The sequence below is a fragment of the Myotis nattereri genome, assembly GCF_964212035.1.
Source record: "Myotis nattereri genome assembly, chromosome: 5".
Classification (NCBI taxonomy): domain Eukaryota; kingdom Metazoa; phylum Chordata; class Mammalia; order Chiroptera; family Vespertilionidae; genus Myotis; species Myotis nattereri.
In genome coordinates this window covers 15,653,234-15,678,521 of record NC_138080.1, presented here as the reverse complement: position 1 = coordinate 15,678,521, position 25,288 = coordinate 15,653,234, and the positions used below count along the sequence as shown (strand labels likewise).

The window sequence follows — 25,288 nt, the reverse complement described above, 5'->3', positions numbered from 1 at the left end:
ATTTTTATTATTTACCAAGACTTTAAGAAAACCATCAGTGATTCTGGGGTTTTAAACCATATCTTGAAATGGCTTTATTCTTTGACTTTCCTCAGGAATCTGTGGGTTTGGTCTCCATGTTCCAAGGACTGGGCCTTGAAACTGTGTCCCAGACCCCTCTGAAGCAGGAAATGCCTTCTTTAGGTATGTAAAACACTAACTTGAGAAAACATGGTGGTATGTATACTTGCTTTATTCTTAAATTCATACAGTTTATCTTCAGAAAAATAACTATACTTTACAACATGTTCAACTCACAGTTATAGCTGGGGCTTAATCCTTCCATTCAGGTAGAGGCATTTTGGGTCGAGGCTTGACTCTCAGTGTGGTGCATAAGGAAAAGGAAGAGCCCCGTCACACTTTTCTGGATCCATCAGTGTTGGCTGCTGGTGATAGCAAGATGGCAGAGGCCTGCGCTGGTTGGAATAGGTGGGTAAATTCCCTTTTCAGGGAGCTGTCAAATTTAGATGAAATGTCTCTGCAAGTCCAGAGGGCAACTCTAAAAAGGTTGGATTAGCTCACAATGCATGGTCTTAAATTAAACAATGGATACTTTTCAAGAGCACTGAGCAGATACTGATCCAGTTAATGATTGGAAAAGGGTAAAAAGTAGTTCTTCACTGGACACTTCACAACTTCATTTGCCCTCTTAAAAGTTAACCTGATTGCAGTGGCTCTTTAATCTAAGGGAGTCAAACTTCCACCTCAATTCTGTTGTGAAAATTGGCTGAGAGTCAATATTAGTAGCAGTTGGTGGGTGAGTCATATTGGCATATTGAACTTGGAGAGAATCCCAAGGCTTATGTCCCTCTTGCTGACTCCTCCAGGAAGAGAACATAGACTTGAGGGAATCATTTAGATGGGGCAGAGATAGAAATATTAAGAAAGTCCTGATTTGCTTCTTGTTAACATTTCAGAATGCTTGGAAGGAATTCGGATGTACCTGTATTACCATTAGGAAGAGCAGCTTGTGGTATAGGCAGAGGCATATACAAGGCTCCCAGTTCTACCAGCATGCCTTCTCGGGGTCCTGCCCAGCAGCCATTACCGCCACCTCCGCCTCCATCCTCACTACAATCTCTGGATCATCTTTCACTGGGGACAGCAGAGCACAGGGAAAAGTAAGTCAGGAGATCAGCCTTCTCTGCTTGGTAGTGATGTGGAAGGGAGCCTTCGCATCTATATATACAAAAGGCAAGTGACTGGAACCACCGATGTGCACTGCAGTGGCCAACCAGCCCAATCGGTGCCCCAATTGGCCCCCTCCCAACCTTCTGTGGCCCCTTCCCCTGGCCCCCTCCATCAGGCCCCCCCCCGGGGGGGTAGGGCCAGTCGACATCCCACACCCTCCCACAAGCCCAGCCCCAATTGGCCCTCATTGGGGCGGGCTGGCCAGACCCCACCCGTGCACGAATTCGTGTTTTGGGCCTCTAGTCTTATATAATAAAGGGCTAATATGCAAATCGACCGAACAGTGGAACAACTGGTCGCTATGATGCACACTGACCACCAGGGGGCAGATGCTCAGCGCAGGAACTGTTCCTGGTGGTCAGTGCGCTCCCACAGGGGGAGTGCTGCTCAGCCAGAAGCCAGGCTCCTGCCTCTAGGGCAGTACTAAGGATGCCCGACTAATGGCTTAGGCCCGCTCCCCATGGGTTCCCAGACCGCGAGAGGGTGCAGACCGGCTGAGGAAACCCCGCTTCTAGTCTATATAAAAGCCTAAGTGACCATTTGACTGGTCACTGTGACGCGCACTGACCACCAGGGGGCAGATGGGCTCACAGTTGGTGAGCACAGCTGTGGTGGCCCAAGCCTCCCCCATCTGGACTGGGATCGGGACTGGCATTGGACTGACTGGGCACAAGCCTGCAGCCGCTTCTTGGTCATGGGTGCGCTGGTATTGCCCTAGAGTGGGCGTGTGGAGACCGCAGTGGAGCAGTAGCGAGCCTCCTGAGTGGTGGCGGCAGCAGGCGTAGCAGGGCTAGGCTGAGCGGGAGCGGCGCGCCACTGGCCTTGCTTGGGTTCCTGCCCAGCTGCCTGCTGCTGCATGCCCTACTACATTCCTTGGGGGGATGTTGGACTGCCAGTTTTGGCCCGATCCCCACAAGCTACACTGAGGCTACACAGTTGCATGAATCCATGCACTGGGCCTCTAGTCCTATATAATAACAGGCTAATACGCAAATCGACCAAAGGGCGGAATGACTGGTCGCTATGACGCGCACTGACCACCAGGGGGCAGATGCTCAACGCAGGAGCTTCCCCCTGGTGGTCAGTGCACTCCCACAGGGGGAGCGCCGCTCAGCCAGAAGCCGGGCTCACAGCTGGTGAGCGCAGCAATGGTGGCGGGAGCCTCTCCTGCCTCCGTGGCAGCACTAAGGCTGTCTGTCTGATGGCTTAGGCCTGCCCCAGGGAGCAGGCCTAACTCGTCAGTTGGACGTCTCCCGATGGCTCCTGGACTGCAAGAGGGTACAGGCCGGGCTGAGGGATTCCCCCCCCCCCGCCCCCCCCCAAGTACATGAATTTCACTCACCGGCCTCTAATCCTATCTAATAAAAGAGAAACATGGTAATTGGCGTACGACCACTACCCTTCCCATTGGCTAATCAGGGCAATATGCAAATTAACTGCCAGCCAAGATGGCGGCCGGCAGCCAGGCAGCTTGAAACTAACATGAGGCTTGCTTGCTTCAGTGACGGAGGACTCCAACGTTCCCCGCCTGCCGCTGCAGGCCTCTGAGCTGCAACTCTAAGCAACTATGTAACAAATATAGAAGCTAAACAAAACCCCAGAAACCTGCTTTAGTCTGTCGGGCTTCAGCCAGCAGGATCGCAACATTGTAAGCAAAGGCCAGAAACCTACTTTCAGCAGCGGAGGCCTAAGAACTGGAGCCAAGACTCAAAGCTAAAGCTGGCCCAGAATAAAAAAAAAAGGAGCGGTTGGTAGCTTCAGTCACCCCCAGCCTGAAAACAGCCCTCAGCCCCTCACCCAGACTGGCCAGGCACCCCAGTGGGGACCCCACCCTGAAGGGTGTGTGACCAGCTGCAAACAGCCATCATCCCCTCATCCAGGCTGGCCAGGCACCCCAGTGGGGACCCCCACCCTGATCCAGGACACCCTTCAGGGCTAACCAGCCGGCACCCACCCGTGCACCAGGCCTCTACCCTATATAGTAAAAGGGTAATATGCCTCCCAGCACCGGGATCAGCGGAACCGTGAGGCCTCCCGGCACCGGGATCAGTGTGACGGGGCAGCGCCCAAACCCCCTGATCGCCCTGCAGCTCTGTGTGTGACGGGGCGGGGCCACAACCTCCCTATCCACCCTGCTCTGTTCTTGACAGGGGAAGGCGCCCCAACCCCTGATCGCCCTGCGGCTCTGTGTAGGACAGGGTGCGGCGCCCCAACCCCCTGATTGGCCCTGCTCTGTGGGTGATAGAGGGCGGCGCCCCAACCCCCTGATGGGCCCTGCTCTGTGCGTGACAGGGTACAGAGTCCAAACCCCCCTGATGGGCCCTGCTCTGTGAGTGACAGGGGGCAGTGCCCCAACCCCCGGATTGGCCCTGCTTTGTGCGTGACGGGGGGTGGCGCCACAACCTCCCCATCGACCCTGCCTTGAGTGTGACAGGACGGTGCCCCAACCCCCAAATTGGCCCTACCCTGAGCGTGACTGAGGGTGGCATCACAACCTCCTGATCCGCCCTGCTCTGTGCATGACAGCAGGCGGCGCCCCAACTCCCCAATTGGCCCTGCTCTGAGCCCGACCAGGGGCTGCACCTAGGGATTGGGCCTGCCCTCTGCCACCCGGGAGCAGGCCTAAGCCAGCAGGTCGTTATCTCCCGAGGGGTCCCAGACTATGAGAGGGCACAGGCCGGGCTGAGAGACCCCCTCTCCCCCCCGAGTGCACAAATTTTTGTGCACCGGGCCTCTAGTAGTATTATAAACATTGTTTCTGTGGTGTCTGAAGTCCTCCATGGGGTATAGGTATTGCAAGGTTGTTCCTTTGTTTTTTTGCTTATGGGGAGAATGACAAAGAGGTGGGACAATTCTGATGAAGTGAAATGGGATTTATGACATAGAGATAGTATGTACCAGAGAGTGGACTTGTGGCTTTCCATTTCTTTCCCAATTCTTTGTCATGGTGAAGATAAGGAAATCATTTAGGAAAAACATTCAGCAATTCATTTTTCTCTATGAATGCATTCTTGTATTCTTAGGTTAGCTGGCCTAATTTATCCTAGTGATATTACTAGGACAAATAGGATGACCTTGCTTCTTTAATTAGAGATTGCTACTCATTTATCTACTAGCCTTCAGAGCTTGCTTTTGTATGTCTCAATTCTTGCTTTGTGTACCTGTAAGCAAAGTGTAAAATATTACTTTACCCTATCTTACTTTTGTGTGTGTGTGTGTATGGTTTGGTTTGGTTTTGGTTTGTTTTGTTTTGGTATGTGTGGGTGCTTTTGCTTTTTATTTTCCAGAGAACTTATTGTGAAGCAAGGATCAAAAGGAATACCTCAACCTTTGGGATTGAATCTTATCAAAATACAGTGTCATAATGAAGCAGTTTATCAATATCATGTGACTTTCAGGTATTCACAGGTTTTTTTTCTCTGTATTGTTCACTTCTTAGTAGTAATGAAATCATTCCCCTGGAATAGCTGAATATATTTTTGTGTAATTTCTGATGAACTTTTCCCCTCACTCCCACAGTAGTGCATGTACTTGAATCCTTGCAGTAAGTTTAAGGTTAACTTATTTATCTGTTTATTTATATTACCAATTCAGACTTTAACTTAATAGGTGCAGTTTTATGCATGAGATTAGAGGTGATTTACTGTGAGGTTAATGAAGCTTAAGTTCAGGGCCTTGTACTTATATAAACCCCCTTCCAGACCTTTTAACTTATTTTGTATCTGTAATTTTGTATCTGTAATTCCTCTTCTTAAAGATTCCCTCTTTTAGTGGATAGAACCTGAAGAGTCCCAGGTTCAATTCCAGCCAAGGGCACATGCCAGGGTTGTGGGCTCGTTCCCCAGTAGTGGGTGTGCAAGAGGCAGCTGATCAATGATTCTCTCTCATCGTTAATGTTTCTATCTCTCCCATTTCTTCGTCTCTGAAATCAATAAAGAAATATATTTGGGGGGGAAAAATTGACAGCTCTCCAGTGACTGTCTAGGGTTAAATTTGAGGGTGAGAAAAATCAGAAAAAAAATAACTTTAATGTTATATCAGTAACTTTAGACTGAACGTACTTTTTTAAAATTAAAAATTCATATTAGCTGGAGGTTATTAGCTGGAATTGTGAAAATGAGCGTTTTGGAATATCTGCGGAGAAACTAGGGAGATGGAAGACTAATTTTTAAAGGACAATTACTAATTGGTACAAGAGGAAGAAGTGGAGTTAAAGAGAAGCAAGGAAGTTAGGGAAAAATACCCTGAAGACAGGTTATAAAGACGAAAGGAAGGGCCATTTGAATGGAGAACAGGTAGTTGACTTTGGCTACAGAAAAAAAGTTACTAAATTTGCTTCTAAGAGCACCCTTGGCAATCTTCTAGCCCTTTGTTAAAGTTATAAAGAAAAAACTAGACTAAAAGAACAAAGGAGAGCCCTAGCCGGTTTGGCTCAGTGGATAGAGCGTCGGTCTGCGGACTGAGGGGTCCCAGGTTCGATTCCGGTCAAGGGCATGTACCTGGGTTGCGGGCACATCCCCAGTAGGGAGTGTGCAGGAGGTAGCTGATCGATGTTTCTCTCCCATCGATGTTTCTAACTCTCTATCCCTCTGCCTTCCTCTCTGTAAAAATCAATAAAATACATTAAAAAGAAAAGAAAAGAACAACAAAGGAGAGCATAGGAATAGCCAGTAAATTGGCCGTTATTTTAAAGGTCTGTAGAGGAATGGGAAATTGAATGATAATTAAAGAGGGTAGCAGGATTGCTTTACAGATTTCTCTGAGATAAGAAAGCAGAGCTGAGCACATATGACAGGGGAAGAGAAGTATCTAGAAAAGAGGGTGAAATTGATCGTTGGAGAGTGGAAGGGAATGGGAATGGGCCTGTTCTGGAAGTAAGGGAAGGAGTTGAGCATTAACGAGAGAAGAACCTTTTATCTGGAAATGGATTGACAAGTGTTAATGAAACAGAAAAGAGTATAAGAGTCTTTACAGGTCTCTGCATTGACCAGGAGAAGACATGGATTCTATACATTTAGAGATTGTAGATCTGGATCTTTGAGGTTACAATGTGAAGAGGATGCCAGGCCACTGAGAGAATACTGAGCGGATGTGTTACAGTGGACTGATCATACTGTATCTTCCTTGTACTACAGGGAGTCTAGAATGACATCTTTGAATATTATATTCATATAAATGCATGTATATGACTTTTTTAAAGAAGCATTTTGAAATGTTAGCATGTGAGTATTTGGTTTTGGGGACAACTACATTGAATTACCACTTTTAATCTTTATTCATGTTCTTGAATATGCTTGACTCTTTCAAGCCTTGGATTTGTTTAAACTTCACGTTTATAGAACAAGGTTTTGTATTATTGTAAGGTAATGGGATAATCATGGTACAAAGGAGCTACTAGAGTTTTTATAACTAATATTTGTGGTAATGAATCAATAAAAAGTTGAAATTTCTGTGAGTGAAAAAAGGTTAGAGTAAAATTCTATTATAAAGTTTTGCTGGAATGTAGCCATACTTACTGGTTTACAGAGCTTTTTTGCTATATTGGCAGAGTTGAGTAGTTGTAGCAGAGACCATATGGCTAGTAAAGCCTAAAATATTTACTATCTGACCCTTTACACAGTAAGTTTTTTGACTCTGTGGTCTAAACTCTGGAAGAATGTATACTAAGATTATATCCTATGCTAAGACATTTGTCTCTGGTGGGTGGAATTAGGGGTTTTTATTTTTTGTGAGCAAGTATCCTTGGGTCAAAGTTCTTTTTTAGTCACATATAGTATTTGAAATTTTAATATGACCACTAGATGGAGCAGTAGTCACACATCTGTTTTAATCAAATTAAAATAAAATCCTCTTTATTATTTTCTAGCCCCAACGTGGAGTGCAAAAGCATGAAGTTTGGCATGTTGAAGGACCATCAAGCTGTCACTGGAAACATCACTGCTTTTGATGGATCCATTCTCTATTTACCTGTTAAGCTTCAACAAGTGAGACCTGAGAGTGTTCTGGTGCTTTGCATGGTGGCAAATGATAAACTTCCTGAATATTTGAGTTGTACTTTCCTATTCTTAGAGGGAAGTTAAACTACTTTGTAACAAGGAAATGACAAACTGAGGAACTTTTACATTTATGTTCTTCAAGAAGTCTCTTACATAAGAGGAGTGGTTGGAGGAAGCTTTTGATTTCAGTGACAAAGAGTTCATATTTTAAGAAAAGATATTTTAGTGTTTTCTGGGTTAGGTTAGGGCTTGCTATTTTTGTCATCACTTTTTACTTGCATTTATTTATTCATTAGGTTCTCGAGTTAAAAAGTCAAAGGAAAACCGATGGTTCGGAGATCAGCATTAAGATTCAGTTGACCAAGATCCTGGAGCCCTGCTCTGACTTGTGCATTCCCTTCTACAATGTTGTTTTCCGTCGGTGAGAAAACAGCTGCCGTTTTACTTTCCTTAACTTCAGTCTTGTATTTGTAACAATGCTCTTCAAGAAGCTTAGATGCTACTACACTACAAGTGTATATACCAGTAGATGAGTTGAATGATACTGAGGCTAAGTTACTCAGAAGTTATCTCTAGTGATTTATCAGATTTGGGTATGTGAAAGTAGGTTTGAGTTAATTGGATGTGGGATGGGCTCAGGAACTTTAAAAACGGGTGTTTAAAGTGCATATTTAATGGTATTAGTGATGGGGCTACTTGGAGAGGTAGTGGTAAAGATTTTTGCTGGAATAATTTTTTTCCCAGTCCCTTGAATTTTTGGATGTAAACAGCTCATAATTTTTAAACTTTAACACTCTCTAATTTTCATAATGTTATTTCCAAACCACCTCTTTTTTAATGAAACATGGAATCTAATTTCTATCTAGTAAGCTGAACTGCCAGGAACAAACATAACTTTCTTTGCCAGACTGATAGTCACAAATTTAGAAACTGACTCTCTTGCATGCTTTTTAGTTAATAATATAAATTGAGCCTGGAAAGTCAACTCAATTTTTGGTTACCTAGTAACTAGGAAAAGCTATAGTCAGTTACATACACCCCAAGATAAATGCCATGGTAATTTTTCTCATTCTTTTGTCAAGAGTGTTCTCATGATAAAAGCTATATTGTACAAAGGACACCAACATTTCGGACCCTTTAGGCTTCCAAAGGAAATGTAGCTAAAAATAATGGAGCTTAGTTTTTTGGATTATTCTACTAGAAAACCCATTCTTGCTCTTTATTTCAGGGTAATGAAACTTTTAGATATGAAGCTTGTGGGGAGAAACTTCTATGACCCAACAAGTGCTATGGTACTGCAGCAACACAGGTTGGTGGTGTTTTCCTCTTCTTCACTTGTAGATGTCTGGAAAGAAATTTTTCTTTTCTTTTAAAAATATATTTTATTGATTTTTTACAGAGAGGAAGGCAGAGGGATAGAGAGTTAGAAACATCGATGAGAGAGAAACATCAATCAGCTGCCTCCTGCACACTCCCTACTGGGGGATGTGCCCGCAACCAAGGTACATGCCCTTGACTAGAATTGAACCTGGGACCCTTCAGTCTGCAGGCCAACGCTCTATCCACTGAGCCAAACCGGTCAGGGCTGGAAAGAAATTTTTCATTGAAATCATATTAAAGACAAAAATCTCAGTATTTTATGATAGTGAATACAATTTACCAGTTAAATCTCCTCTATAGTTTAGTATTTTAGTAAGTTCACAGTGATGTTGATTTAATTGAATTTGTTTCCTGGTGCTTTCTCGTTGTTACTGGGGAAGGACAGTGTCCAAATATTATCTCAGATGCGGGCATGGAAGTGTCTGTGCTTCTTTTAAACCCTGAGGTAAAGCTTATCTATCTCTTCAGATTGCAGATCTGGCCGGGCTATGCAGCTAGCATCCGGAGGACAGATGGTGGTCTCTTCCTGCTAGCTGATGTCTCCCATAAGGTCATTCGCAATGACTCTGTGCTGGACGTCATGTGAGTGATGGTGGGATCCACCTTTAACAAGCTAACAGTTTTCTGAAAAGCTCAGGAATAGCTGGTAATCTTATCTAATAAAAGAGAAACATGCAAATTGACCATACCTTCACTACACTCACAAGCCACGCCCACCAGCCAATCAGAGTGACTATATGCAAATTAACCCAACCAAGATGGCAGCCGGCAGCCAAGGAGCTGGAGCAAGCAGGAGGCTTGGTTGCCCCGGTGATGGAGGAAGCTAAGCTTCCTGCCTTCCCTGGCTGGCTGTGGGCTCCACTTAAGGCAACAAAGTTTCAATTATAGAAGACAAATAAATCCCAGATACCTGCTTCCAGCCAGCCTCCATTGGGAGCTTGGGTGGCTGGGGGCTGTGGCCAGCCTGCAAACAGCCATCAGCCCCTCACCCAGGCTGGCCAGGCACCCCAGCGGGGACCCCCATCCTGATCCGGGACACCCTTCAGGGCAAACCAGCCGGTTCCCACCCATGCACCAGGCCTCTATCCTATATAATAAAAGGGTAATATGCAATTGACCCTAACAGCAGAACGACTGGGAATGACTGGTCACTATGACACACACTGACCACCAGGGGGCAGATGCTCAATGCAGGAGCTGCCCCCTGGTGGTCAGTGCGCTCCCACAGGGGGAGCTCTGCTCAGCCACAAGCCAGGCTGACAGCTGCCAGTACAGCGGTGGTGGCGGGAGCCTCTCCCACCTCAGCAGCGCTAAGGATGTCTGACTGCAGCTTAGGCTTGCTCCCCGCTGGCAAGTGGACATCCCCTGAGGGCTCCCAGGCTGCCAGAGGGATGTCTGACTGCCAGCTTAGGCCTGATCCCCCAGGGAGTGGGGCCTAAGCCAGCAGGTGGACATCCCCCAAGGGGTCACAGACTGTGAGAGGGCACAGGCTGGGCTAAGGGACCCCCCCGCAGTGCACAAATTTTTGTGCACCGGGCCTCTAGTAATTCGTAATAGCCATTGTTCTGATTGGGTTTTAAATTGTAGAACTAATGTAGAATGTTGACTGGAAGTGTGCTATCCCATAAGTCCTGCCAAGATAGAGGGGGAATTGTATTTAAGTCTCTGGTTAAGAAGATTTGGTTTAATACACCCTAAGTTGTTGTTTAAGTGTGTTACTATAGCAAATATGTACAGTAGTAAGTATATATGTGTATAATTTGTTATGGCTACATGAAGTGCATCTGTGATTCATTTTTTAGACTGTATACTTAGAAATGGAATTAGTTCATGAAAAGGCTGAACTTTTCAAAGACTTTAAATTAATCTATAATAATAAGAGCGTAATATGCTAATTAGACCAGACAGCCAAACGACCTTCCAGACATCATTCCAGACATCCTTCTGGATGAAGCTGCGGTGGCTGGTCCCGAGGCAGAGGCAATTAGGGGTGATCAGGCAGGCATGCACAGTGGTTAGGGATGATCAGACAGGCAGGCAAGAAGGGGTGATCAGGCAGGCAGGTGAGTGGTTAGGGTTGATCAGGCAGGTAGGCAGGCGAGTAGTTAGGGACGGGCAGGCAGGCAGGCAGGCAGGCAGGCAGAGTGTTTAGGGGCGATCAGGCTGGCAGGCGAGTGGTTGGGACGATCAGGCAGGCAGGTGAGTGGTTAGGGGTGATCAGGCAGGCAGTCAGACATCCCCCAAGGGGTCCCAGTTTGCGAGAGGGTGCAGGCTGGGCTGAGGGGACCATGCATGAATTTCATGCACTGGGCCGCTACTATTTATCACATTGCATACCGCATAGAAATCTCTAAGACATACGCCAAGGACCACACGTTTTTGGGCAAACTGCACGTTATTTAAATCATCATAATGCACTTTAGGTGTTGTTTTTCAATAATCATAACATTTTTATTTACAAAAACAATTAAACAATTAAAGTTCCTAGTACTTTTTTAACGTATGGTACTGCGTAAAACATTTTCCTCTATGAAGAGGGACCAAACAAAATTTACATAAGTATCTAGATTCGCTCCTTTATCCATGGGCGTGAAAAATGAGAACACTCGTGAGCGGTCCTTAACAGATGGCGCACGAAACACGAGAAAACTCCTGAGCAGTACGAAATGTGTTAATATAACAAGATATTTAGGTATATATTGACAAATTACCCTCTAGAAGTTTTATTCATTCAGTTTATTTTCCCACCAGCTGTGTACAACTACTGGGTGTTATTAGGTTTATAAATCTCTGCTTTATCTGATAAATTTATTCGTTCCTTTACTCAGCTTCAGTTGTGTACCAGAGTCTTGGGATATATCAGTTAACAAAACAAAGAAAGATTCTTTCCCCATGGAAGTTATCTTGTAGTCATCTTAGGTAAATAAATAATAAGCATGATAAGTAAGTTGCATAGTATACTAGAAGTGATGAGAGCCACTGAAGAAAGAACAGGTAGGACACAGGGTGAGATAGATGAGGAGTACCAGAGGCCCGGGTGGGGAGGAGGGGAGTGCTGTAATTTTTAGTAGACTAGTCAAGCTCGTTTGAGCCAACTCTTGCAGGAGATAAGAGAGTTAGCTGGGTGAATATATGGGTGAAGGGAATTTTGGCAGAGGGACAGCTGGGGTAAAGGCCTTAAAACAGAAGTATGCCTGGCTCATTCCAGAAGAGGGAGGGAAGCCAAGGGCTAGACTAGAGCATGGTCAGAATAATGGAAGGAGGGAGCAGATGGAGGAGTGACGACAGAGAGCTCTGTAAGGCTAATGTAAAGATTTTAGCTTTTACCTGGAGTGAAATACAGGCCTTGTAGCCAAGCAGTGACATGGTGTGATTGAGTGTAAGGACAATAAACTAGTAGGATGGGGAAGAAGTGGGGAGACCAACCAGGAGGCTATTGTAACCCAGTGGAGGTGCTGAGAAGTGGTTTGCTTTTGGATATATTTTGAAAGTAGTGCTCAGTCAATTTCCTGACTGATGTGGGGTTTAAAAGAGAGGTTGAGGATGGCTCAAACTTTTTTGGGTGAATTTGTAATGATTTATTCTACCTCTTCTTAACCACTGGGGTCTCTGTCTCTTTCTCTCACATAGTACACCCAGCCCTAGTTTATTCCTAGCATGTAGTAAGTGCTCAAGAATACTAATAAGCTCTGGCCAGCATGCACAGTGGTTAGAGTGTTGAGCCACGCCCTGAAAGGTTCCCAGGTTCGATTTCGGTCAAGGGCATGTATGTGGGTTGCAGGTTCCCTGTCCCAGCTGGGGCTCCTGAGGAAGGCAACCAATTGGTGTGGGTCTCTCACATTGATGTTTCTCTCTGTCTCTCCTCTCTTACCCTTCCCCCTCCCTTCTGCTCTCCCTGAAATCAATGGAAAAAATATCCTTCATTGAGGATTAATAACAATAATAAAAGAATACTAAAGCCGAGACCGGTTTGGCTCAGTGGATAGAGCGTTGGCCTGCGGACTGAGGGGTCCCAGGTTCAATTCCGGTCAAGGGCATGTGCCTGGGTTGCGGGCACATCCCCAGTAGGAGATGTGCAGGAGGCAGCTAATTGATGTTTCTCTCTCATCGATGTTTCTAACTCTCTGTCTCTCTCCCTTCCTCTCTGTAAAAAATCAATAAAATATATTTTAAAAAAAAAGAATACTAAAAAAAATAGATATCTTGCCCTGGCTGACATGGCTAAATGGTTAGAGCATAAGCCTGTGCACTGGAGGGTCATGGGTTTGATTCCCAGTCAAGAGCATATACCTGGGTTGTAGGTTCAATCCTTGGCCCTGGTCCAGTCACATGCAGGAGGCAACCAATCGATGTATCTCTCTCACATCAGTGTTTCTCTCTATTCTCCCTCTCTCTCTCTCTCTCTCTCTCTCTCTCTCTCTCTCTCTCTCTTTCTCTCTCTCTTGCCCTATCTCTTCCCTTCCACTCTCTCTAAAAATCAATGGAGCCCTAACTGGTTTGGCTCAGTGGATAGAGCATTGGCCTGCAGACTCAGGGGTCAGGTTTGATTCGGTCAGGGGCGTGTGCCTTGGTTGCGGGCACATCCCCAGTGCGGGGGGGTGCAGGGGGCGGCTGATCGATGTTTCTAACTATCTCTCCCTTCCTCTCTGTAAAAAAAATCAATAAAATATATTAAAAAAATTAATGGAAAAAATATCCTCTAGCGAGGATTAACAAAAAATAAAAAGTAGATGTCTTTAAAAATCACTACATCTTTCTTTGTTTTCTGCCTTTATTTTTCTTCTTAGAAAGGTCTACTTATTTTATGTTTTCCAATGTTAACCTGGAATTTATCTTGGTATGATATTAGGACAAGTATGATTGTCTTGGTACTATTAGACAATTTATTGAAAAATGTTTTCTTTAGATTTAAATCACAACCTTTATCATATTCTAAAATACTTGGGATTATTTCTGAAAACTTCATTTTGATCCAGTGGTTAAAACTAATGTGATACTGTTTTAATTATTGTAGCTTTATTAGGTTTTAATACTTGTCAAGGAATTCTGTTTTCAGAATTATTTTTTTAAATATTTTCTCACAATTTTATTAATATGTTTTTATAGATTTTTAGAGAGAGAGAGAGAGAGAGAGAGAGAGAGAGAGGGATAGAAACAGCAATGAGAAAGAAACTTCATTGATTTGCTGCCTCCTACACACCCCGCTACTGGGGATCGAACCCACAACCCAGTCATGTGCCCTGACTGGGAATAAACCATGACCTCCTGGTTCATAGGTTGACGCTCAACCACTGAACCACACTGGCCGGCTGGTTTTACTTTTTTTTAAACTTTTAGTTTTGTAAAAGTTTTAGTCATATTTTATTGTGACTGTGCAAAAGCTATATATATATGTATATATATATATATATAAAAAAATGTGTGAACTATGTATTATATACTATGACTATTTTTGTTTTCTGCACAATTGTTTATCTTGGATATAAATATTATATTTCCATTTTCTAAGTACATAATTATATATATACTTATTACTAATGCAACTTCAAATTCTCCTCATTCTACATTCCAATGCTATTTATTTTGTCAATGTCATCTTCTCCCCCCTCCCCAATTATATTGCTTAGATTGTCGAAATAAAATTAGATAAAGCTTTGAGCACCCGTTCTCCAAAATAGTAAGAAGTCCTATGTCAGGCATCGTCCCATTATGTCACACACACGAACCCTGGGGTGTTTGACATCCTGATCCTTAGTCCTCCTGCAGAGCTCAAGCACTTGGGCATAGGGTGGGTGACCCCACTGTCAGGTGTAGAGCTCTGTGTTTTAGTCCTCCCTTGTACCCTTGCAACTGTTACAGATTTGAGGTTCTGCCACCTGTCTTCCCCTGTGCCCTTTATGTTCTTAAGAACCACTGGAAACCACAAAAGAGCAGTTATCTTCCTGGAGGTCAGAAATGCAGTAATACAGAATATGTTCTCCAATCACATTAGAATAAGACTAGAAACCAGAGAAAAAGAGGAAATCTCCAAATATTTGGAAGTTAAACAGCACACTCTAAATAATCTAAAGAAAAAGCACAAGGGAAATCAGAAAATAACTTGAATTGAAAGGAAACAAAAGCTAGTATACCAAAAAGTCAGGGACTATAGCTAATGCAGTGGGCAGAGGGAAATTTATAGCTTAAAATTATATGAGAAAGAAAGAACCCACACATTTATGACAAAGGTGTCAAGGTAAATCACTAAGAAGGGGTAGTTTTGTGATCATTGGACATTCATATACAACAAAATGAACCTAGACTGTTATCTCATATCTTCCATAAAAGTTAACTCAAATGGATCACAAACCTAAATGTAAGAGCTAAAACAATAAACCTCTCCATATTGTCTCACAGGACTTTGAGACTTTGTCTTTAGTCTTTTTTTCTCTCTCTCTTGTGGATTGGATACCCTCTATTGATTTATCTTTATGTCTGTGATTATTTTTGCCATTTTCAAATTTGCTGGCAGGCTCATTGTACCAGTTTTTCATTTTGGTTGTACTTTCAAATTCTGTAATTTCTACTTGTTTTGTTTTGCTTTTTAGTTTCTATGGCTTTATTAAGATTCCATATATGTTGATTCGTCATCATCATATTTTCCTTTAATTATTTGAACTTATTTATAATTGCTGCTTTGAATTCTTTATGTGTGAAGTTCAGTATCTGAACCCTTCAGGATAAGTTTTTATTGACTTTTTTCCCCCCATGATTATTGGTTACACTTGCCCATTTCTTTGTATATCTAATAGTTTGTGATTGAAAACTAAACATTTCAGATAATATACTGTAGCAAGACTGGATTGTGTTTTATTTTTCTGAGTTTCAAATTTTAATTTGTTGCCCAGCCTGCGTGGCTCAGTGGTTGAGCGCTAACTTTCATTTAAAAACATAACTATAACGTCATTACTACATTTACATTTTTAAATTTTTTTTTCGTTTTTAATTTTTTATGATCATTATTACATTGGTATATTCATAGGTTTTTCCAGTACTAGATTGTCTTCATAACTCAGAACCAACACTGGCAAACTTTAGTTCTTTGGGATGAAAAATGACTTATTTGAAAGTAGTTGTTCTAAGAACCTTATGTATTTGTACTAACACGAAAGACTATCCAAAGGATATCGTTAAGTTAAAAATAAGTTACAAAACAAACATGGCCTGGTGGTTCAGTTGGCTGGAGTGTCATCCCGTACACCCCGAAAAAAGGTGGTGGGCTCGAGTACTGGTCAAGGCATATACCTAGGTTGTGGGTTCAATCCCTGGTCGGGTTGCTTACTGGAAGCAACCAATAGATTTTTCTCACACTGATGTTTCTCTCTCTCTCCCCTGCCCCTTTCCCCTTTCCTTTCTAAAAAAATCAATAACATATTCTCCAGTACGAATATTTTAAAAAGGAGCAAAACATGATTATGATTATATATCTGACATGATTATATATTTCTTTTTCCAATTACTAGTATTCACAATTTAAGGAAAGGAAAGTAGTTCTCTGTGAAGAATGGATTACAAACTATGTTCAATTTCTATGTTTTATGATTGTGTTTTTATTTTTATTTTATATTATTTTTATTTTATAATGAACATGTAACACCAGCAAAATCATAGTAAAGATGAAAGAAAATAACTATCTATTAAGAAAATGGGCTAGCCGAAACCGGTTTGGCTCAGTGGATAGAGCGTCGGCCTGCAGACTGAGAGGTCCCAGGTTCGATTCTGGTCAAGGGCATGTACCTGGGTTGCGGGCACATCCCCAGTAGGAGATGTGCAGGAGGCAGCTGATCGATGTTTCTCTCTCATCGATGTTTCTAACTCTCTATCTCTCTCCCTTTCTCTCTGTAAAAAATCAATAAAATATATTTTTAAAAAAATGGGCTAAAGGTATTTTTATCAAAGAATGATTTAGAAGGTAATTAAAGTATGTGAAAGACGTTTAACATCATTAGCCATTAGGGAAATGCGAGTTGTGCACACCTATTAGAGTAACTAAAATAAGATATAGAGGCCCTGACCGGTTGGGCTCAGTGGATAGAGCGTCGGCCTGCAGACTGAAGGGTCCTAGGTTCGATTCCGGTCAAGGGCATGTACCTTGGTTGCGGGCACATCCCCAATAGGAGGTGTGCAAGAGGCAGCTGATCAATGTTTCTAACTCTCTATCCCTTCCCCTTCCTCTCTGTTAAAAAAAAAAAGAAAAAAAAAAAGATATAGTGAAAATATCAAACGTTGGTAAGGAGGTAGGGAAAGTGCTCCTTGTATACTATGAGTAGGATATAAAATGGTTCTGCCACTCCAGAGAATATTTTTGGCAGTTTTTTATAATATGAAGCATGTACTTAATGGAGTCACACACTCGGGCATTTTCCCCAGAGAAATGAAAATTTAGATTCACCCAAAAACTGGTACACAAATGTTCATAGCAGCATTATTTGCAATAGCAAAACATGGAAATAACCAAAGCATCCTTCAACAAGTGATGGTTAAACTCTGGTACCTCCATACAATGGAATACAGCTTAGCAATCAAAACAAATAAACTATCGCTACAACATCCTGGGTGGGTCTCATGGTCATTATGTGTAGTGAACAATGTCAGTCCCAAAGGTTGCATGATGTTCCATTATATAGCATTCTCAAAACGATAAAACTATAGAGATAGAGAACAGTTAGAACAGTTTGTTTGTGCCAGGGGGCAGAGAAGGGGAAGGGATGTGACTGTAACGGGGTAACATGAAATAGTTGCTTTATGTTGATATGGAACAGTTTTGTGACTGATTGTGGTAGTAGCTACATAAACGTATAAAGGAGATAAAATTGCATAGGACTGTATACACAAATCAGTGTGTGCAAAACAAAAGGGCAAACACTGAGTAAGGTCTATCAGCCTAGTTAACAGTGTTGTACCAATTCCATATGTGAGGTTCTGTGTACGAATTTTGCAACTTCCTTTGATGAACTAGAAAATAAAAGATTTTTTCATAGGAGGTAAATGAAACTAAATATGTTTCTCTCCTTTAGCGACCTGATCTGTTAATATATATTGTGACTCTCAAAAAAAGGGGGTTATAAGATGCAGAATGGACTCAACTTATTTGATTGTGGAACCTCATGACCTCTCAAGGGACTAGTGTTCCTGAGGAATATACACACCCTGGTGACACTGGCCCACAGATAAAAGTCCATTCTCTGCTCCTTGACTTACAAGAGAATTCATATTTGGACCCTGCCTGTCTGTAACCTACACTTAGCATCTTCTGTCCCTCTTTCACCTACTCACTCTCCCCTGTCGCAGATCCCTGATTGCCTCTACACACCACTGCCTCTGCCTGGAGTGTCACTCACACCTCTGTCCTGGTGGTTCTGCCTAGCACATTGCTCCCGCAGGTATCAGCTGCCTCTGTAAACTCTCCTGACTCCCTGGGCATATTCAGACATGCTTTCTGCATATTTCCTGTGTGGCCTTGCCTACAGCACCGTTAGAGAGATTACCGCAAGGGTACATTTGTTTATGGTGAGTCTTTTCATCTCTGCATCTTTAGCATCTTCACCAGATACTATAGTTTCTTCCTTCAGCTAGAAGGACAAATACAGTTTAAAAAATGTTTTATTGTCCCTAATAATGATGATACATAAGAATGATTATTTTGATGTCTTAAGTATCTTATTTTAAGGCAGGGGTGGGGAACCTTTTTTTTGCCATGGGCCATTTGGATATTTATAACATCATTCACGGGCCATACAAAACTATCAACTTAACAGTTAGCCTGCTGAATTTGGTCAAATATTTAATTAAATCACCCCTGATGCCTTAGTAGGGCCTGACCAAGTGACTTCTTGGGCCTTAAACAGCCTGCAGGCTGGGCATTCCCCACCTGTTTTAAGAATACAGTGAATTTTCTTCATTTGTAGTTGCTGTTTTTTAATTGATTTTTATCCTTTCGCTATTTTTTGTTGATTGTTTTTATTTGTTTGTTTTTGTAATGTTAAAAAGAAAAGAGTTGAGTTCCTATCTCTTTAAAGAGACAACTGGAGCCTTTTGGTGCTATATAGCTGTGAGTGTACCTCTAAAGTACTTATTTGTATCACCAATCCCTTTCATATTGCTTTGTGTATACAAAAGTGATCCAAACGTCTTTTGTTTCTTTCCAAAGGCATGCCATGTATCAGCAGAACAAAGAAAACTTCCAGGATGAGTGCACCAAGCTTCTGGTTGGCAATATTGTCATAACCCGATACAACAACCGTACCTATCGGATTGATGATGTCGATTGGAATAAGACTCCAAAAGATAGCTTCACAATGTCTGATGGGAAGGAGATCACGTTCTTGGAATACTACAGGTAGAGAGAATAGACCGGGCGTGGTTGGGTGGGGGACATGGTCTGCCATTCTGTAGCAGGACATTGAGTTCCATAGTGGCATACAATGGGACACTTTTAAAATAATTATATTGGTAATGCGCATAAGAATGAATTAACTCCTTTGTGGGACTCGACCTGAATAGGCAACCCTTACAGTTTTCATTCCTTTAAGTACTTTTGGAAATTACTTTATAAATTAATCTCATGGGTTTGGATTGTATTTCCTTTGCTGGTTTGGTTAAAAGTCTGCTTGGAGAGATTAAATGCAAGTCAATAATCATTCGACTATCATTTTGCCTTTCTAGTTGCCTAAGTCCTTTAACCTGATGCAGTTTTAAACAGTCTTTCCTTGACCATTAGCCTGTTTCTCCTCTGTTTAATTGCAACAATAATTTGAACCTGCTTTTTCCAGTTATATAAATATGCTATGATGAGTTTCCAATGGGCCCTTGACAAGAGTATTAGGCAAATTTGTACCTCAGTCCTGGTTTTAAGAGACTCAGATTATGTTACTATAAGAGTAGTGATACTGCTTCTGAAATTTTTTCCTGCTTTTGTCCTGTAGCAAAAACTATGGGATTACAATTAAGGAAGAGGACCAGCCACTGTTGATCCACAGGCCCAGTGAGAGACAGAATAACCAAGGGATGGTGAGTGGGAGGTGTCCATCAGCAGCCGCTTTTGGCCTCTCCACAGCCCTAGGAGCCAAGTAGCAATGGTTACAGTGTGCTTGGGGAAAGCTGTTGCAGAGTTTTGTCTGTGTCTTCTTGCCACCTCCATAGGATTTGCATTTGAGATTTACATGAGAAGTTGAATATTCATATGAGCTAATTAGATTATGCAATCAGGAGAATTTGTTGCAAAAGAAGATTAAAACACTGGATTCATTAGGAAAGTTTTAGACATTTTAAGAGGGCTGGGGCCAGAGCAAAATGCCTTGACACCTGACTCTTCTGTTTTAAGTGTGAGTGCTGAAGGTTGACAGGCTAAGATAAGATGGAGGCACCAGCTTGATAGAATGTGTTGTCTTGGCTTGTCTGGAAGCTCAAGAGGATCAAAATTTTTTTTTTTCTAGTTCTTGCTCTCCTTTTGACACTTTCAATATTTTCCCCTTTACCTAATACAACAGCTATGAGTATTGTGACTGAAGGTAAAAGGGTAAAGTACTTATAGTGTTTCACTGCCCTTTGGGGTCTTATATTCTTCAGTTTGCCAGTGAGAGCCCTGCAGGACCAGCACTGAGAATGCATGTCCTGTACAGGCCCGAGAACAGGATCCTCTTTTCCTGCCTCACTTTCCCTCTCCGTCCTCTACTCACAGCTGCTGAAAGGTGAGATCCTGCTGCTGCCTGAGCTTTCCTTCATGACTGGGATCCCCGAGCGGATGAAGAAGGACTTCAGGGCCATGAAGGTGAGGAAGGCCCGCTTTGAGTGGGACCCTTTCAGGACAGATTGAGCTAGAACTGTGCTAGGCTTGCATCTTTACCTGGGCGGGTTCATTCTTCCAAGCTTCAGTTTTCCTCTCTGTAAAACATGATCCATCCATCTCCCTCCTCGCACACTGGAAAAGCCAATCAGAGCTTCCTTTTGAAGGTTATCAGAACAGTAGAGTGACCAGAAATAAGGTAAAAAGGAAACATAATTCACTCTTTCCAAACAGATAGATGACTACAAACTGGTCATTTGATCATAAATGAGATTCTTTGGGAGCACTACATTTTTTTAAAGCATTTCTATAAACCTTCAGTTTATATGAAGGGATGGAGGAGATAATGTAGGAAAAAGTCAGCAAGTCAGAGGATGAGGTAAAAGGACAGAAGTTTATCTTGTGGGGCCTGGGAGTATCCTGGAAGTGTTAGGCTCAGTTTCTATAGGAAATAGGAGCAAAGATGAGTCCAGACTCTGAGTGCTTCACCTCCACACTCTGTGACTCCTGGGGCTTCCCACACTTGAGATACTCCGCTGCCTCCCTTTGCCAATCCATGTCTGTCTTATCCTGGGACCTTGTTTTTCTCAGATGCCACATCTATTTTTAGTAACATCATAAAGCAGCGGTTCTCAACCTATGGGTCGCGACCCCTTTGGCGGTCGAACGACCCTTTCACAGGGGTCGCCTAAGACCATCCTGCATATCAGATATTTACATTACAATTCATAACAGTAGCAACATTACAGTTATGAAGTAGCAATAAAAATAATTTTATGGTTGGGTCACAACATGAGGAACTGTATTTAAAGGTCCAGAAGATTGAGAACCACTGTCATAAAGTATCTGAAGTGATGCTTAAATTCACGTAGGAGTTTCTTTTTTGTTTACCTTCTGATACTTGTGCTTTTAATATGTGGGTCAAGGTTCCTTCCTTACAACTCCCAATTACCTAATGACTTTATAATCACAAAGCTATCTATATAGTTCCATAGACTTACTGACCCTGACTGCCTCCCAGGGAACAACAGCTATATAATTTATTAGTCTCAGAAGAATAAAGAAAGAACTCACTTATGTGATTCAGAATCTTCATATACATTTGTTAGATATTCAACAATAAATATTTAGAAAGCAACTACCCTGAACTAACCTCTTAACAACAACAAAAAAAATGTTGACATTGAAGGGCTGGTCTTTCATTTTGTTACGTTGAGCTGCGTGGCTGGCACAGAGCATTTCCCCCCAAATGTTAAATAGGTAAAATCAAGCCCCTTTGCTCCTGTTTCATAGAATCTTTTAGGAATCTTTTTTTTTTTTAATTAAATCTTTATTGTTCAGATAAAAAAAATATTGTTTATTTTTAATTAAATCTTTATTACATTTGTTCCTCTTTTTCCCCCCCATAACTCCCCTCCTCCCAGTTCCCGCCCCACCCTCCGCCCTCACTCCCCACCCACTGTCCTCATCCATAGGTGCACGATTTTTGTCCAGTCTCTTCCCGCATCTCCCACACCCCTTTCCCCCCCAAGAATAGTCAGTCCATTCCCTTTCTATGTCCCTGATTCTATTATAATCAACAGTTCATTCTGTTCATCAGATTATTTATTCACTTGATTCTTAGATTCACTTGTTGATAGATGCATATTTGTTGTTCATAATTTGTATCTTTACCTTTTTCTTCCTCTTCCTCTTCTTAAAGGATACCTTTCAGCATTTCATATAATACTGGTTTGGTGGTGATGAACTCCTTTAGCTTTTCCTTATCTGTGAAGCTCTTTATCTGACCTTCAATTCTGAATGATAGCTTTGCTGGATAAAGTAATCTTGGTTGTAGGTTCTTGGTATTCATCACTTTGAATATTTCTTGCCACTCCCTTCTGGCCTGCAAAGTTTCTGTTGAGAAATCAGCTGACAGCCGTTTGGGTATTCCCTTGTAGGTAACTGAGTTTCTTTCTCTTGCTGTTTTTAAGATTCTCTCTTTATCTTTTGCTCTTGGCATTTTAAGTATGATGTGTCTTGGTGTGGTCCTCTTTGGATTCCTTTTGTTTGGGGTTCTCCGCGCTTCTTGGACCTGTAAGTCCATTTCTTTCACCAGGTGGGGGAAGTTTTCTGTCATTATTTCTTCAAATAGGTTTTCAATATCTTGGTCTCTCTCATCTTCTGGCACCCCTATAATTCTGATGTTGGTACGCTTGAAGCTGTCCCAGAGGCTCCTTACTCTATCCTCGCATTTTTGGATTCTTTTTTCATTTTGCTTTTCCGGTTGGGTGTTTTTTGCTTCCTCGCATTTCAAATCATTGACTTGATTCTTGCGCTCCTCTGGTCTGCTGTCGGGAGTCTGTATAATATTCGTTATTTCAGTTCGTGTATGCTTAATTTCTAGTTGGTTCCCCAATATAACATCGAGGGTCTCATTAGTTTTTTTGTAGATCTCATTAAGTTTATCGGCAGCTTCTAAACAGTTCTTGAGAGACCTTAAAAGTGTGGTTCTGAACTCTATATCTTCCATTGACAATTTTGTCCTGTTTCTTTGTCTCCGCATTTTGTTATGCTTCCTTGGTGCACCCCCTAGTGGTCTTTGTTCGCAGTCTTATAGTTAAACCTTGATTGTTGTAGCTAATACCAGGGAGGGTTTGACCTCCAGGCCAAGTGGCTGTGAGAATCAGCTGTGTCTGCAGTGAGAGAACTTCTGTCCTCTAGGGAGGTGCTAATCTAGCCTTTGCCTGAGGCTATCCGGCAAATGCCTCTGTGCAGGGCTTGGGCGGGGCGGGTCGCACAGGATCAACAGGGTGGGCCGGAGAGAGCAGTTATGGCTGCTCTCAGTCCTGTCCCCAGGGGCTCTGCCTCTCTGAGTCCCAGCAATGGCTGCAAACCTCGGAGAGAAAGCTGCACTCGCTCTGACCAAAGCCAGACAGTCCCGCTTCTCCCGTTTGAGTCTGGGCCCCTAAAGACTCGCCTGTATCTGGAGCTCAGAGTCTGCGACTCCCTCCCGATTGAAAACGCCAACCGCGCCCTCCGCCGACAGGCCGCTCCGCGCACTCCGCACCTCAGAATTTGACTTCAGCACTGCGCCTCCTCTGAGTGTCCGTATGCGTTTCTCTTTCCTCCTAGTTGTAGGACTTCCACTCAACCAGCGTTCCTGTGGTTCTGGATGATGTCCCTTCCGTTTTTTAGTTTCACTTTTGAAGTAGTTGTTCAAGGCAGCAAACTCCGGCGTTAACCTATGCCGCCATCTTGGTTCTCAGAATCTTTTAGGAATCTTAAATTCAGAACATAGCTTTGAAAAAGAGATAAGACTTAGATGCCATGAGGGAGAAAGAAACAATAACATTTAAAGTTCTTTTATGATTTAAATATTTAATCTTATATTTTATTGACATTCCTGAGAGTATTTATTAAAAGGTCCTTAAAAATATTTGAAAATTTCTACAGATTTCAATGTGAAGGAGGTTTCTTATGGAAACATTTAAGACTCATTGGGATTTATTTAACCTCATATTGAAGAAAGTAATACAACTAATTATACCCATTTTAATTTTATTTAGGATTTGACCCAGCAGATCAACCTGAGCCCCAAACAGCACCATAAAGCTTTGAAATGCTTGATACAGAGAATTTCAAAGAATGAGACAGCCAGTAATGAACTAACACGTTGGGGACTCTATCTGCAGGATGATGTACATAAGGTAACCCAGAAGATGTGACAGGGTAGGAAAACAAGGATTTCAGAACTTTGTGAGACTAAGTGATAACTTCCTATCTTATCTTTATTTTGGAGTTCTTGCTGTTAATTTCTAGTCAGTTAGGTAGCAAAGGAATATTGACTTAAATTTTATCTAATTTTCAGTTTTCCAGTCCAAATTACTTTCATAAGCATAAGATGAGTCTGGTTCTTTACACTCTTGCTAATAGTAGTATTGTTATTCATTGTGTTCAAAATTAATTTTTTTTAATCATAGATAAAATACATTCTTAAAAAAAAAGTAAACAGTAAAGGTTATACGAAGTAAAAATCCCTCATAAAAACACTTCCCTAGAGATAATCACTACTGAGTGTGGACTCATTCAGTTTTCTATGGTGTGTATCTTGCACTTTATTTATTTATTTTTTTGCAAAAACAGGATTATATTACATGTAGTTAAAAAGTGATTTTAAAGATTGCAAAATAGTCCATCATACTGATATATCATCAACCTAATTATCTTTCTATTTAGGGTTATTTAGGTGAAACTGATTTGTTATTCTTCACTTTAATTTGTTCTTTCATTATGTTTATGCCTTTTCCTTTCAGCTTTTTCTTTGTATAAAGTAGAATAGTAGATTATGTTCATCATTATTAAGAAACTTTACCTTTAAGTTTTCTTTTTTTAAAATATATTTTTATTAATTTCAGAAAGGGAGAGAGAAATAGAAACATCAATAATGAGAGAGAATCATTGATTGGCTGCCTCCTGCATGACCCACACTAGGGATCAAGCCTGCAACCTGGGCATGTGCCCTGACTGGGATTCGAACCTGTGACCTTCTGGTTCATAGGTCACTCAACCACTGAGCCATGCTGGCTGGGCTTTACCTTTAATTTTCTACTTTCAATTTTCCCCTTAAAATATATTTTAATATTATGCTCCTGTTCACTTTAAAATTATAGTTGTTTTACATGCATTCTCTGCTTCTAAAAATATAATGTTTTCTAATCCCTTTATTAGGAAACCATGTTGGAAGCTTCAATAACTAAAGAGCAGTGCCTGTAAAAATTTTACCTGCATATGTCCAGGGTTTTTATTGACATGGACCCCCACTGCTAGCAGTTTCATTTTTCTGCCATTTCCAGAAGTTGTAACGGGCAAGTTTATG

At 42.1% G+C, this 25,288-nt stretch overlaps 1 protein-coding gene across 1 annotated transcript in view; it reads left to right on the top strand.

The window, feature by feature from the left end:
• The window catches only part of PIWIL2 (piwi like RNA-mediated gene silencing 2), a gene marked incomplete at its 3' end in the record, with an annotated part of 59,344 nt that overhangs the window by 1,440 nt on the left and 32,616 nt on the right, over positions 1-25,288 (top strand). Inside the window, exons 2-13 of the mRNA XM_081091140.1 lie at positions 96-187; positions 334-468; positions 957-1,160; positions 4,518-4,628; positions 7,097-7,214; positions 7,523-7,647; positions 8,455-8,542; positions 9,082-9,188; positions 18,796-18,984; positions 19,571-19,655; positions 20,326-20,415; positions 23,979-24,119. Coding sequence (XP_080947266.1) covers positions 96-187; positions 334-468; positions 957-1,160; positions 4,518-4,628; positions 7,097-7,214; positions 7,523-7,647; positions 8,455-8,542; positions 9,082-9,188; positions 18,796-18,984; positions 19,571-19,655; positions 20,326-20,415; positions 23,979-24,119 — 1,485 coding nt within the window. The remainder of the gene's footprint in view (positions 1-95; positions 188-333; positions 469-956; positions 1,161-4,517; positions 4,629-7,096; positions 7,215-7,522; positions 7,648-8,454; positions 8,543-9,081; positions 9,189-18,795; positions 18,985-19,570; positions 19,656-20,325; positions 20,416-23,978; positions 24,120-25,288) is intronic.